Consider the following 14584-nt stretch of genomic DNA (forward strand, 5'->3'; position numbering starts at 1 on the left):
TACCCAAGAATAATCTACTAGAAAAACCTGTTCATTGAATGCCACAAAACTGCTTCATATATTAGTAATGGTGTAAACCATTTCACTGTATGTGATTCGTGAACAGACCACAGTTTAAGAGAGATAAGCTGAATGTTCAGATGGCTCCCATCACTAAATTCCTCTCCAGACTTACAGCACTATGGTCTAGCCTGATAGGCTTCAACCATGTTCACACTACCAATCCAGATTTCCCTTTATCTAGATAGGGGAAGATTTCAATTATTTTAAATTATTTTATGAACTTTGCTATAAGAGGAGAAAATTAAATTAACATAGGCTATTTTCAATTTATACATCACAATTCACCCTACCGGCCACACTGTACCACAGTCTCCTTGTTTTTATACAAAAGATTTTAATGTAATTCAACAGGAACTCATGTGTGCCTTAGTGTGACAGGCAGTATATGTGGTAGGGAAAGACACAAATAGGTTATATTTAGGGGCTTCACCTAGTTGTGCAACAAATGTAAAATCTTTCAGAAGGTGAAATGGATGATACCCAATGGGTCCGATATTTTGACTATATTATTAAAGGGACATGAAACCCAATTTTTTTCTTTCATGATTCATATAGAGCATGTGATTTTAAACAACTTTCCAATTTATTTCTTTTATCTAATTTGTTTGTTCTCTTGGTAGCCTTTGCTGAAAAGGATACCTAGATAGGCTCAGGAGCTGCTGATTGGTGGTTTCACGTATATATGCCTCATTTTATTGGCTTATGCGTTACCTAGCTCCCAGTAATGCACTGCTGCTCTTCAATAAAGGATACCAAGAGAATCAAATTTGATAAATTAAGTAACTTGGAAAGTGGTTTAAAATTGTATGTAATTGTATTTTATTTGTATTGTAAATGTTGGGTTTCATGCCCCTTTAACTTATTGACCACTCAAAATCAACTAAAGCCACTAATAGTGCATAATAGTGCAACATAAGTACATAATAAACTCCTTTTCAAGGTATAGTATTTTTATTGCTACCACATTTTGGCAAACATTATTCAACTAAACTACAATCTATTCAGTTTACCTTGGGTTCTTTGTGAAAGATCTGATGATTGTACAGGATCCAATGCCCAGTGAAGCTGCTGCTGAAATTCAGGTCGATCTTCTGTATGTATAAGCTCATACACACTTTGGTGAATTACATCAGACTATGATACAAAAGAAAATGGAAACTATTAGAACTGCTACAATGTCATACCGCCGGTGTGCATGACTGATAAGTTATCTTCTAATGACATTTGAAAGATGACCTACTGCATATATATTAATAGGCTCTAGCATAGTTTAGATTTGGCAAAGCCAAATGGTGGATAAAATGAACAGTGATATAAAACTGGAGGACTAGGTAAATAAATAAAATTAATAATATTTGGTAATAATAAATAAAATTTAATATTACCAAACCCTAATGCCAAGTACAGACTCAATGGTACATTACTGACTGTAACTAAAGAGGAAAAGGTCTTGGGACTTATTATTTCAATTAAGATAATTTAAAAATTGGTAAAAAAAACAAACAAAAATGCAGCAGTGCAGCCAGTACTTGGTTGCATTAGGAGAGGTAACTAACTAAGGGGAATCGGGCTCTCTACAATAAGGCTGCGGAATTCCAGCGTATTTGCGGTTGACGGCTTGAAGTAGGCCTCCATGCCTCCTCTGCACAGTACAAGCTGATATTGTATTGCTGAATCTGCTCATGTGAACCTCTCAAGTGCCTGTTCTTAATTTAACATCTACCTCTCCCTTTAAGTTCAGTTGGGTTGTACACAAAAATATTAAACATTTCAGAAATAACAATCATGAGAGGGGTTAAGGAATAGACATGTATTAATATATTGTTAAAAAAGCGCATTGTTTTAGAAACGTATAATGCTCAGATAGACATGTAAATTTAAAATGGTATACATCTTGTAACAGCAAGTTACCAAAGAAATATACAGTAAGGAAGACACAAGAAATACCATACATCTGGTATAATATTTGAATGTTACACTCTTAGAGAAGATAGGGGATCTGAGGAAAAATTATAGAAATAAAATGAGTACTCATTCAATTTTGAACAGTTTGGGTTAATTGGTGAATGCCCATTTGATGGACGAGCTATTTGTGTATGTATAGAAATATAGCAATGAGAAGTTAGAATCTGTCACAAGTAGATTACATTCATTACCAGAAGGACTGGTAAAACAGAAACATGTCATTTAAACATCCCATAGGTGCCTGCAATATTGCATAAGCATGTTGCCATAGCAGCACACTAATAAGGGCACAAACAATACCAGCAGTATTAATTGTGGTGCACTGAATGTTTAGAATGTCTACATGATTGTTTGGAAAGATTGCCGTTTTACAGGTCCAATAGGATAAAATGTATGCTGGTGACAAGGGTATTAAGTACATTAGTGCTCTATAAGGAAAGAGCAGGCATTGAAAAGGAAATGTTTTACTTCAATATATCACACAGACACAACATATCCTCTCTAAAATGTAGTAAAGTATTTTATATCTAATGAGGTGCCAGTATTATCTAGTAATTTGGTAAAATGTGAATAAATATTTGTGGTATGAATCCAGATAGAGCAAGTTGAAGGGTAAAACTAAGTAGGATCTTAGCAGTGTGCATGTTATGACCACAGTATATGCAAACAATGTTGCAAGATTGCTAAAACACATGCACACCTCTGAGCTCTTCCACGAAACACAGCAAAAAACAGCGCTTCTGGATATACAAATGAACAGCACTTCTGGATATACAAATGAATGAAGACGCGTGCAGAGTTATTTGCTGCTAACTTTAAACGGAGACTGCAGAAGTCCCAATTAGGAAAAGGACATGTAAATTTACAACATAAAGCAACACAGCATTCTGGACTCAAATATATTTTTAGAGCCACATAAAAAGAGTGCGCACACAGTACTACTCACAGAATAAAAGGTTAAAAAAGGGTTGTAAAACACCACTGGTCACAGGATGATTGATCTGATGCAGCAGAATCGGCCTCTTTATAAGTAAATGTGCAAAAACACAGCTTTTGAACAAGGAGCCGGAACACCACTGGGAACTTGATACAGAGGCCCATATAAACCAATGCACCATATAAACCAACCAATACACCATATAAACCAATACACCATATAAACCAATACACCAGATAAACCAACCAATACACCATATAAACCAATACACCATATAAACCAATACACCAGATAAACCAACCAATACACCATATAAACCAATACACCATATAAACCAATACACCAGATAAACCAACCAATACACCATATAAACCAATACACTAGATAAACCAATACACCATATAAACCAACCAATACACCATATAAACCAATACACCAGATAAACCAATACACCAGATAAACCAATACACCAGATAAACCAATACACCAGATAAACCAATACACCATATAAACCAATACACCAGATAAACCAATACACCAGATAAACCAATACACCAGATAAACAAATACACCAGATAAACCAATACACCAGATAAACCAATAAACCAGATAAACAAATACACCAGATAAACAAATACACCAGATAAACAAATACACCAGATAAACCAATACACCAGATAAACAAAAACACCTTTGCAACAACATTTATATAATTGCTATACATAGTTACACTGCTGCAACAGAATGCTACAGACACTCTATGGCAGCAAAGTTTACAACAATGTATAACTGCTATATTGTTGCAAACGCTGCTGCTAAATGGCTAAGGACACGTGTGCACTCTCCTGAGCTCACCTAGGATTACTCTTTAACAAATGATACCAAGAGAACTAAGCAAAAGTGCTAATAAAAGTAAATTGGAAAATTGTTTAAAACTGCATGCTTTTTCTGTATCATTATAATTATCATCATAATTAATTTTTAAATTACTGTCCCTTTAAATGTTAAAATGGAACTAATTAGAAAAAAAAAATATATCCGCATATAGATTTTTAAGAAAAACAAAATTTATGCTTACCTGATAAATATCTTTCTTTCTTGACACGATGAGGCCTATTTATCAAGCTCCGAACGGAGCTCGAGGGCCTGTGTTTCTGGCGAGTCTGAAGACTTGCCAGAAACGCAAGTTATGGAGCAGCAGTCTAAAGACCGCTGCTCCATAACCTGCCCGCCTGCTCTGATCAGGTGGACAGAGATCGCCGCAATTCAACCCGATTGAGTAAGATCGGGTTGATTGACACACCCCTGCTGGCGGCCGATTGGCCACGAGTCTGCAGGGGCGGCGTTGCACCAGCAGCGCTGGTGCAATGCTAAATACGGAGAGCATATTGCTCTCTGCATTCAGCGATGTCTGTCGGACCTGATCTTCCCTGTCGGATCAGGTCCGACAGACATTTAATAAATACAGGTGGCCCTCGTTTTACAACGGTTCAATTTACACCGTTTCAGAATAACAACCTTTTTTTCCAGTCATGTGACTGCTACTGAAAAGCATTGAGAAGCAGTGCATTTATTAAAATAGCCAGTAGGTGGAGTTTTCCACTTGTGTTGCAGCAAAGCCAAGCAAGCTGAAATTAATCAATTTAACCAGACCTGAGCTATCGAGCAGATTTCAAAGGAACAAGATCTTCCTGTGTATAAATCCGTCCAGATTGAAATGCATAGAAGGAACTGTTTGCAGAAAAATGCAAGTGAAGTCTGTATTGTGTGATTATTTTATTAGGTTTATAATGCTGTTTAGAAAATGTTTTTGTTCATTTAACTTAGTTTAATTATATATTCTGTGTTGTGTGATTATTTTATTAGGTTTATAATGCTGTTTAGCATTTAAAGTCTTCATTTCAAAGCTTTAACAATAATGTATTAAGTGTTACTTATGACAATTTTGAGAGGGGCCTGGAACCAAACTCCCTCACTTCCCATTGACTTACATTATAAACTGGGTTTCAATTTACAACTATTTCGATTTACAACCATTCCTTCTGGAACCTAATCCCGGCGTAAACTGAGGGCTACCTGTAGACCTCGATGAGTCCACGGATCATCTAATTACAATTGGGAATATCACTCCTGCCCAGCAGGAGGCGGCAAAGAGCACGACAGCAAAGCTGTTAAATATCACCTCACTTCCCTCCAACCTCAGTCATTCGACCGAAGTAAAGGAGAGAAAGGAAGCAACAAGGTCCAGAGGTGTCTGAAGTTTATAACATACCAACAACCTGTCTAAAGACCAGGGCGGGCCGTGGACTCATCTTGTCAAGAAAAAAAATAATTTATCAAGTATAAATTTTGTTTTCTTTCTAATGACACAATGAGTCCACGGATCATCTAATTACTATTGGGAATCCATACCCAAGCTAAAGTACACAGATGATAAGGAAGGGACAAGACAGGGAACCTAAATGGAAGGCACCACTGCTTGAAGAACCTTTCTCCCAAAAGCGGCCTCAGCCGAGGCAAAAGTGTCAAATTTGTAGAATTTTGAAAAAGTGTGAGGAGAGGACCAAGTTGCAGCCTTGCAAATCTGTTCCACAGAAGCTTAATTTTTGAATGCCCAGGAAGAGGAAACAGCCCTGGTAGAATGAGCCATAACTCTCTCAGGAGGCTGCTGTCCAGCAGTTTCATAGGCAAAGCGAATAATACTCTTTAGCCACAAAGAAAGAGAAGTAGCCATAGCTTTCTGTCCCTTACGCTTCCCAGAGAAAACCACAAACAGAGCAGAAGATTGACGGAAATCCTTAGTCACCTGTAAATAGAATTTTAGCGCACGTACCACGTCCAGATTGTGTAGAAGCCGTTCCTTCTGAGAAGAAGGATTAGGACACAAGGAAGGAACAACAATCTCCTGATTAATGTTCTGGTCAGAAACTACTTTAGGGAGAAACCCTAATTTGGTACGTAAAACTACCTTATCCAAGTAAAAAATAAGGTAAGGAGACTCATACTCTAATGCAGAGAGCTCTGACACTCTACGAGCAGATGAAATAGCAACAAGAAACAAAACTTTCCAAGATAACAACTTAATGTCCAAGGAATGCATAGGCTTAAACGGAGCCCCTTGAAGAACCTTAAGAACTAAATTAAGACTCCAGGGAGGAGTAACTGAATTGAACACAGGCCTGATCCCGACCAAGGCCTGACAAAACGATTGCACGTTTTTTGTCCATAGGATCCTTAAAAGCACAACTATCCTTTATGGGGATAGTAGTCCTCTTGGCCAGAGTGGACATTGCCCCTTCCACATTGGGTACTGTTTGGCAAGAATCCTTGATAGAGTCCGCTATGGGAAACATCTTTTTAAACATAGGGGATGGAGAAAAAGGGATACCCGGTCTCTCACATTCCTTTGCAATGATCTCAGTAGCTCGATCTGGTACAGGAAAAACCTCCACCAAGGAAGGTACATCAAAATATTTGTTAAGCTCTACTTAAATGATACCCTATACACTCTAGTTAATATTTATGCCCCTAAGACACATCAGATCCCATTTTTGAGGCAGCATCTGGCGATGTCTACACACGATGGAGAGAGATTATACCTTCTACTCCAAGACACACCACTCTTACTCCCATATTGACTACATGTTCACGGACTCGTGGACCCTAGACAAAGCTCGCTTTGCGAGAATAGTGGTGTGTCCGTGGTCAGAACACGACATGCTGACAATCGGCTTAAACTCACTCCCCCCAGACGGTAGCTCGCGCTTGTGAAGGCTAGCGGACTACCTGATTAAAAACCCTTGGACTCAACAGACGGCGACGGACTTACGAGACTTCTTCAAATGGAATGACACCAAACGACGGACACTAACTTATGGGTGACTATGAAGGCTTTCCTTAGAGATACATTCTTAAAAAGAGCGGCGCAGTTGAGGAAGGATAGGGGTGCCACCTTAGCACAACTTTTTGGAGAACTCAGGCCCTTAGAATTACTGAATAAATTACACACTGACCCTACTCTGGCTGGTCATATCGGACAGCTCCGAGCTGAAATCGCGACCAAGGAGATGGCCCATATGCAGGAATCTTTACTCAAACTTAGGAAACTGTTCTACTATCAGGGAAACAGAGCGGATAGATTTTCTGACTGCTAAACTTAGGGCTAGAACCAAAGCTACACAAATTCAAAAGATATCACACCTTGGCAAAACCCTCCATGCCCCTAGAGATATAGAAGAGGCCTTTATGACCTACTATAGAGACCTATACAATCTGGATACCTGCCCGCATATCCCTAGAGCGAACGTACACATCGTCACAGACTTTTTCTCATCCCTAAACCTCCCTAGCCTAGATCCAGATGCGGCAGACCACCTCGCAAACCCCATAACCCGCTCTGAAATTAAAGAAGCCATTAGGTCGCTGAAGTTACACAAGGCCCCTGGACCAGATGGGTATACCCCCCTATTTTACAAAACCTTTGCGACTATCCTTATTCCATACCTCCAGCACCTTTTTGCAGAAACCTTTGAAAGTGGCTCCCTACCTCGAGAATTTCCATATCGACTATACCAAAAGAGGCTAAAGACCCGTTAGTGTGCCAGAACTACCAGCCTATATCGCTCATCAACCTAGACATAAAGATTTTCTCCAAGATACTGCCCACAAGATTAGGTCAGCTGCTCCCAGGTATAGTCCATAGAGATCAGGTGGGCTTTGTAATAAATCGTCAGGGCACTGACAGTACACGCCGCATATTGAATGTATTTGCAGAGGCCAGTAGGTCCGAAAGACCCCTTCTCACCCTGTCGTTCGATGCTGAAAAGGAGTTTGACAGGGTGAGATTGGACTACCTCATGGCAGTCCTTGAGGCAGTGGGCCTTCCTGAGGGCTACCGCAGAGCAGTGGGAGCTCTCTACTCTGGTTCGACCACCAGGGTTAGAGGTCTGGGATTCTGTTCCCGACCTTTTGAACTTAGGAATGGCACTCGACAGGGGTGCCCCCTGTCCCCCCTCCTCTTTGTGCTCGCTATTGAGCCATTAGCTGCCACCATCCAGGCACAAAGGGATATCAAGGGAATATATATACATGGGACATATCAGAAGCTCAGCCTATTCGCAGACAACTTGACTGTTTTCCTGACGGACCCAGACCAATCTCTCCCTACTCTCCTTGAGCTTTTTGACCTCTTTGGCGAATTGTCCTATTACAAACTTAATGTTACTAAGACAGAGGCCTATCCATTACATATACTTACGACCCAACTATGTATCCTATAGAATAAATATCAGTTCAAATGGAATTTAAAAGGAATCAGAAACCTAGGTGTCTTCCTCTCACATGATTTAAAAAATGTAATAACAGCTAATTATGACCATCTTCTTCAGAATTTCAAACAGACATTAACACTCCCCAGATACAAAGAAATCTCCTGGATGGGAAGAATATCCGCATTCAAAATTATGCTTCTTCCGAAACTCACTTACCTATATAGATACCAATACAACTCCCCAACACATACTTAGATAGCTTCCAATCAATATTGAACCAATGTGTTTGGTCGAACTCATGCCCGCACATAGCAAGCAAAATATTGCAGGCACCAATAGACAGAGGAGGACTAGGCCTTCCCAACCTCCGAACATAGTACGAGGCTGCTATACTTACGCATATAACAGGTTGGGGTACCAAGAGGGAACTTCCCCGCTGGTATGACATCGAACAAGCTTCCTTGGCCCATAATATCCTGTCGTCAGACCTGATATGGACCCCACAACATTGCAGACTCTTGCCCTCTTCACCTAATCCGGTTATAAAACACTGCCTCTCCATGTGGCACAAATTGCGCCACTCCCCCCAGGGGGCCCCTCATCCCTCCCCTATACACGGCATACAGGGTCTCCTTAAGGGCCTGCCGGACTTGAGTACCATTAGCTGGTCTGCTCTCTCCATTGCAATCATACAAGACATGCATACAGGTGGTACTTGGGCCTCAGGCCCAGAGCTTATCTCACACTATAAGATCCCACGCAAACTGCACTTTGAAGTCACCCGCTTCAGATCCCTAACATATAGTTTGAACTTCTTCAAAACTGAACCACGTGACTTAACAATATGGGAATCTAGATGGAAGATGGGAATACAGAACCACAGACCACTCACAACACATTACCAATATCTACTAAACTGCCCTATCTTACAAAAGACACACAATATATTAGCTTGGGAAAAAGACCTAGATAAAGTATTTAACAGCTTTGCTGTGGTGCTCTTTGTCGCCTCCTGGTGTGCAGGAGTGATATTCCCAATAGTAATGAGATGATCCGTGGACTCATCGTGTCATTAGAAAGAGACATAAAAGTGAACTTGAACTGTACCTCAGTACTAAACCCTTCTGTGTAGTATAATCACACAGTGTGGTATGCAGCTAACTCATACTTGCCCTGTTGGAAGCAAGCTCGGGTGGACAGGTTCCCTGCTTGAGAGCATTTTCTAGCTGTAGCTTAAAGGAACAGTTAAAGTCAAAATTAAACTTTCATGATTAAGATACAGCATGCAATTTTAAACAACTTTCCAATTTACTTTTGTTATCAAATTTGCTTTGTTCTCTTTGTATCTTTTATTGAAGAGTAAAACTAGGTAGGCTCATAAGAGCTAAGGTGTGTGCACGTGTCTTTAGTACTCTATGGCAGCAGTGTTTGGCAACATTATTTAAAGCTTTGTTATACAATGTTGCAAAACACTGCTGCCAGAGTACTAAAGACACAGAGAACAAAGCAAATTTGATAACAGAAGTAAATTGGAAAGTCGTTTAAAATTGCCTGCTCTATTCGAATCATCACAGTTTAATTTTGACTTTACTGTCCCTTTAATAAATGAGGCCCAAGATGTGACTCACAAATTTCATCAAGCCTACCTAAAGTGACACCAAATATAAGATCCCACACAAACTGCACTTTGAAGTCACCCGCTTCAGATCCCTAACATATAGTTGGAACTTCTTCAAAACTGAACCACGTGACTTAACAATATGGGAATCTAGATGGAAGATGGGAATACAGGACCACAGACCACTCACAACACTTTACCAATGTCTACTAAACTGCCCTATCTTACAAAAGACACACAATATATTAGCTTGGGAAAAAGACCTAGATAAAGTATTTGACGCCCAAACATGGATGAAAGCAATAGCCAACACCAGACAGACAATACATAGTATAACGTTTTTCAAATTGTTCTACAAACTTTAAACGAGATGGCACTGGGTCCCCAATAGGGAACGCAAATTTTACCCAGGTACCTCGGATAGATGCTGGAGGGAATGCGGTCAGAGAGGTGATGATGGAATAGATAGGTGTATATCCTGCACAAAAAACAGAGAGGGAAGGGAACAGGGTGTTATCCTCTGGCTCTCCTCAGCGGGTACCCTAGTGGACCCAGCAAATAAGACACATAAGAAGGGAGGTGGAGGGGAGCGCCAAATAAGGCTGAGGAAGGGGATAGGGAGTTGTACAAAAAGTGCAATAAATGAGTGCGATAAATGTGTAAAGGTACTAAAAACCTATAATTTTAATCCACAATAATGTTAAAATATATCAATGAGGTTCTCACAAAACAATAAATAAAAAGCTATTCATGGATCCATGTTACAATAGTAAAAATTACACATAAAAGACTGCACATAAAAAACATATAAAAACGATGGATAAATGATAAAAGAGTGGCCTGCAGTGCCGACCCTAGGTGAAGAATGGATATTGTTAGGCTCAAAGTGCACAGTGAGTGTTCCTGATATTACTAATAGTTCTTGTATGTCCAAACACGTGATAAAAAATTTTGAAAAAAGTTGAGAAAATCCAAAACAATAGTGAAAAAACAATGTCCTATCCCGTGTCCAATAGATGTGTAGATTGTGGTAAAAAAAAAATGGTGAAAAAAAAAAAAAAAAAAAAAAAAAGATATGTGGTGATGCAAAAATTCAAATAAGATGGTGAACTGTTCCAAAAGCTTAAAAACTTTAAAAAACTCAAAAACTTTAGAAAGCATAATTGATTGTTGAGTGTCTAACAATCCAAAACCAAAGGTGGTTACGGTGCAATAAAAAAGTGGTTGATTGTAAAAAATACAAAAAATTACAAAAAATTATATATGTGTAAAAACCTGAAAAAAAGAACAAACAATACTATAACATATACAAACTTTTAGGTGCATATATCAGTATTTGGCTTACTGAAATCAGTCGACGCGTTTTGGACTTCTGCTCCTGGCCTTTATCAAGACTGGTGATATGAGCAAGCTTTCAGAATTTATAATGAATGTGGCTGATGTTTGGGCGCCAAAAACGTATAGGCCACGCCCCTTTCCTGTTAAAATGTATTATGGGTATGGGCAAGAGTTTCACTGACTATGTGTCATCAAAAATATGTAACTTACATCTATCGAAATATTCCATCTGTATTCCCTGAGACTTTTAGTAAAACCTTCTTTACAGGACTATTTATAAATAATCTGTAATTTGTTAGTGAACTTTCTTTACTTTACTGGTTTGTATACTTCCTGTTATGTTTCATTTATTTACATCCGGTTTTAGTCTCTTTTCCCTTTTTTCTCAATCTCTTCCGATTCAAAATTACTGATATCAGTGGATTCTTTACTTCTATATTAGGATAAGGTAATCATACCTATGTGATTCCTATTATTTATTCTTAATTGTCTACAAATATTTCACTGACTTTGTTTACTCTGTTGATTTCCGGTTTCGCTATTTCAGCTTCCGGTTTTGCTATTTCTACTTCCGGTTTCGGAGCTTTCAATAAGGGGCAATTGTTTAGGTGCTTTTGTTTACCTCTCTGACTTCTGGTTCCATGATTACCTATTTATTATTGCACTAAATGGTGTTGAATCCACCATATAACAATATAAAAATATAAAATACGGATGATTTACCATCTACATTAGTCTACTTATAGACCTTTCAGGCAGTCTTTAATTTTCCTAAACTATCACTTGGAGTAAAGTTTCCGATTTCCTGGCTATATGTATAAATACAATATGACAGTAAAAACATTAAAAACAATAAGGAAATGTTGCCAATTAAAAAAAGACACTTTCCATAAAAACCACACTGATCAAATAAACGGAACTAGCCATAATGTCTATAAATCGAGTAGGTTAAAAACTACAGTTTGATAACACAATATAAAAAAAACCCACAATATAAAAAACCACAATAAAAGTATTTTAAAATGTATTTTAAAAAACACAGTGTGAAAAACCAGTGTGAAAAATATCAGTGTGAAAAATATCATATACACAATGATTTGATAAAACTTGAGGCATCGGATGACATCACTTTGATTAAATGGGAAAGGAAGACGATAAGGAGATATTCAATAAATACAAGTAAAATATAAGTAAAATTTGATTGAATACTGGACTTCTACTAAAGACTTCAGACTGGAAAATAGATTGTCTTGTAAAAATGTATAAATGTATTGTAAAAATGTATAAGGAGTGTCACAGACAAAGTCAATGTGCTGTAAGGTTATCTTATCAGACAAAATGATAATAATATGTGCAAGAACTGGTATAATTAAAAAGATGCTATAATAGTGTACTCTGAGAATATTCCTCATCCATCACAGATTTTAACTTGGAATATATCTATGTAGTTTCTTACACTCATATTAAGCTTAATCTTTGAGGTGGATGCCTAATGGTCAAATTGAGATATGGTAAAAATTGTAACTTATGTATTATTATAGGCTACTAGATGTGCCTTATTTCGTGAGATTAAATAGATGGGAGAGATCTTCTTTATTATTTAAACCCTTAGGGTAAAGACAGTTTAGGGAAAAAATCCATTTTGATTCTTGTAAAAGTAATTGATGTTCATGGTTCCCTCCTCTCCAGTTTCTTCTCACTATTTCTATTCCACAGAATTTCATATCTCTGATGTTTCCTCCATGTTTTGTGGTAAAGTGTTTGTATAGTGCTGTTTCTATACTCTTTTTCTCTATGCATAGTATGTGCTCTCTCATTCTATCTATCAATTGTCTGGAAGTTTGTCCTATGTACTGTAATTTACATGGACATTCAATGAGGTATATGACATTCTGGTCAGCACATCTTATCAAGTTATTAATCATAAATGTTTCTTTGGTATGTGCAGATGAGAATGAAGTTGTTTTCCAGCCATTTTTGCACGCCTTACAGTTCGGGCATGGAAAAAAGCCTTTTATTCTCTTGTTACATTGATCCACCACAGCACCTATTTTCTGTTTAGGGACACTCGGAGCCAGTCTGTTCTTCAAATTACTTGTCTTTCTGTAAACGAATTTTGGATGTGACATTAGTTTCTCTCCCAAGATGTCATCGTTTTTTAAAAGTGGCCAGTGCTTTCTAAAGATTTTCTCTAAAATATGTTTGTTCTCACAGTATTCTGTGATAAAAGGAACATTAATGATGTCGTCCCGATAATATTGTCTTCTCTTTAGTTTTATATTTTAAGAGGGTTTTTCTGTCAATAGCTTTGACTCCTTCAATTTTTTCTTCTAATAATGTTTCTTTATATCCTCTCTCTATAAATCTCTGTTTTAGCACCTGTGTTTGTTCTTCCCACTTTATTGGATCCGAACAATTCTTTTTTATTCTCAATAGTTGCCCCATGGGAATATTTTCCTTCCAGGTTTTGTGATGGCAGCTTTCATTATGAATGTAATTGTTACAATCGACCTCCTTAAAGAAGGTTGAAGTTTCAAATTTTCCCTTTCTTGTTTCTATTTTAAGGTCCAGAAAATGTATAGATTGTTTGTTACATTCATAAGTGAATCTCAGGTTCTTTGTGTTCTTATTCATGACTTCGATGGTATAATCTAAGTCTTCTACAGAACCTTTCCAAATAAGGAAAATATCATCAATGTATCTTACATAGAGGACCAGGTCCGCGCTAGCTGGGCAGGATTCCCAAAAAATTTGCTCCCACTGCCCCATATAAAGATTGGCGTAGCTAGGCGCGAACCTGGTCCCCATTGCTGTCCCACACTGTTGATGGTAAAACTTCTTATCATTGTTAAAATAATTGTGGGTTAAAATATAATGTATACTATTTAAAACAAAAGTGCATTGTGCTTCAGGGATACATGGGTCTTTAGAAAGAAAAAACTTTACAGCTTCAATGCCTCCTTCGTGCGGTATACTTGTGTAGAGCGAAACTACATCACAGGTCGCCATGATAAAAGACTCTTCCCATTTGAGATTTTCCAATATTGTCAAAATTTGTGTAGAATCCCTCAAATAGGATGGAAGGTTTATTACCTGTTTTTGAAGGATTTTGTCTACATATTCTGACAGGTTACTTGATATTGACCCAATTCCCGATATAATCGGTCTCCCTGGGGGCTTGGTCACCGACTTATGTATCTTCGGGAGTTGGTAAAACACTGGAGTAATAGGTTATTTCACCATTATATAATTATATTCTTTCTGGTTAAGTATCCCCAGTGCTTTAGCTTTCGAGGTCAAATCTTCCAAATCCTTTGTAAATTTAACTATTGGGTCGCCGAGTAACCTCTTATATGTTTTAGAATCACTTAAAATTCTATTGCACTCTTCCTC

The 14584-nt window shown here is 38.0% G+C and overlaps 1 protein-coding gene across 1 annotated transcript in view; it reads right to left on the reverse strand.

The window, feature by feature from the left end:
* The window catches only part of LOC128643547 (aryl hydrocarbon receptor-like), a gene marked incomplete at its 3' end in the record, with an annotated part of 36741 nt that extends 22541 nt beyond the window's left edge, over positions 1-14200 (reverse strand). The window contains exons 1-2 of the mRNA XM_053696391.1: positions 14138-14200; positions 1074-1197 (exon numbers count right to left, since the gene is read on the reverse strand). Coding sequence (XP_053552366.1) covers positions 1074-1197; positions 14138-14200 — 187 coding nt within the window. The remainder of the gene's footprint in view (positions 1-1073; positions 1198-14137) is intronic.
* Between the last annotated feature and the right edge of the window lie 384 nt (positions 14201-14584).

This window comes from Bombina bombina, unplaced genomic scaffold (assembly GCF_027579735.1).
Source record: "Bombina bombina isolate aBomBom1 unplaced genomic scaffold, aBomBom1.pri scaffold_1099, whole genome shotgun sequence".
NCBI classification, from domain to species: domain Eukaryota; kingdom Metazoa; phylum Chordata; class Amphibia; order Anura; family Bombinatoridae; genus Bombina; species Bombina bombina.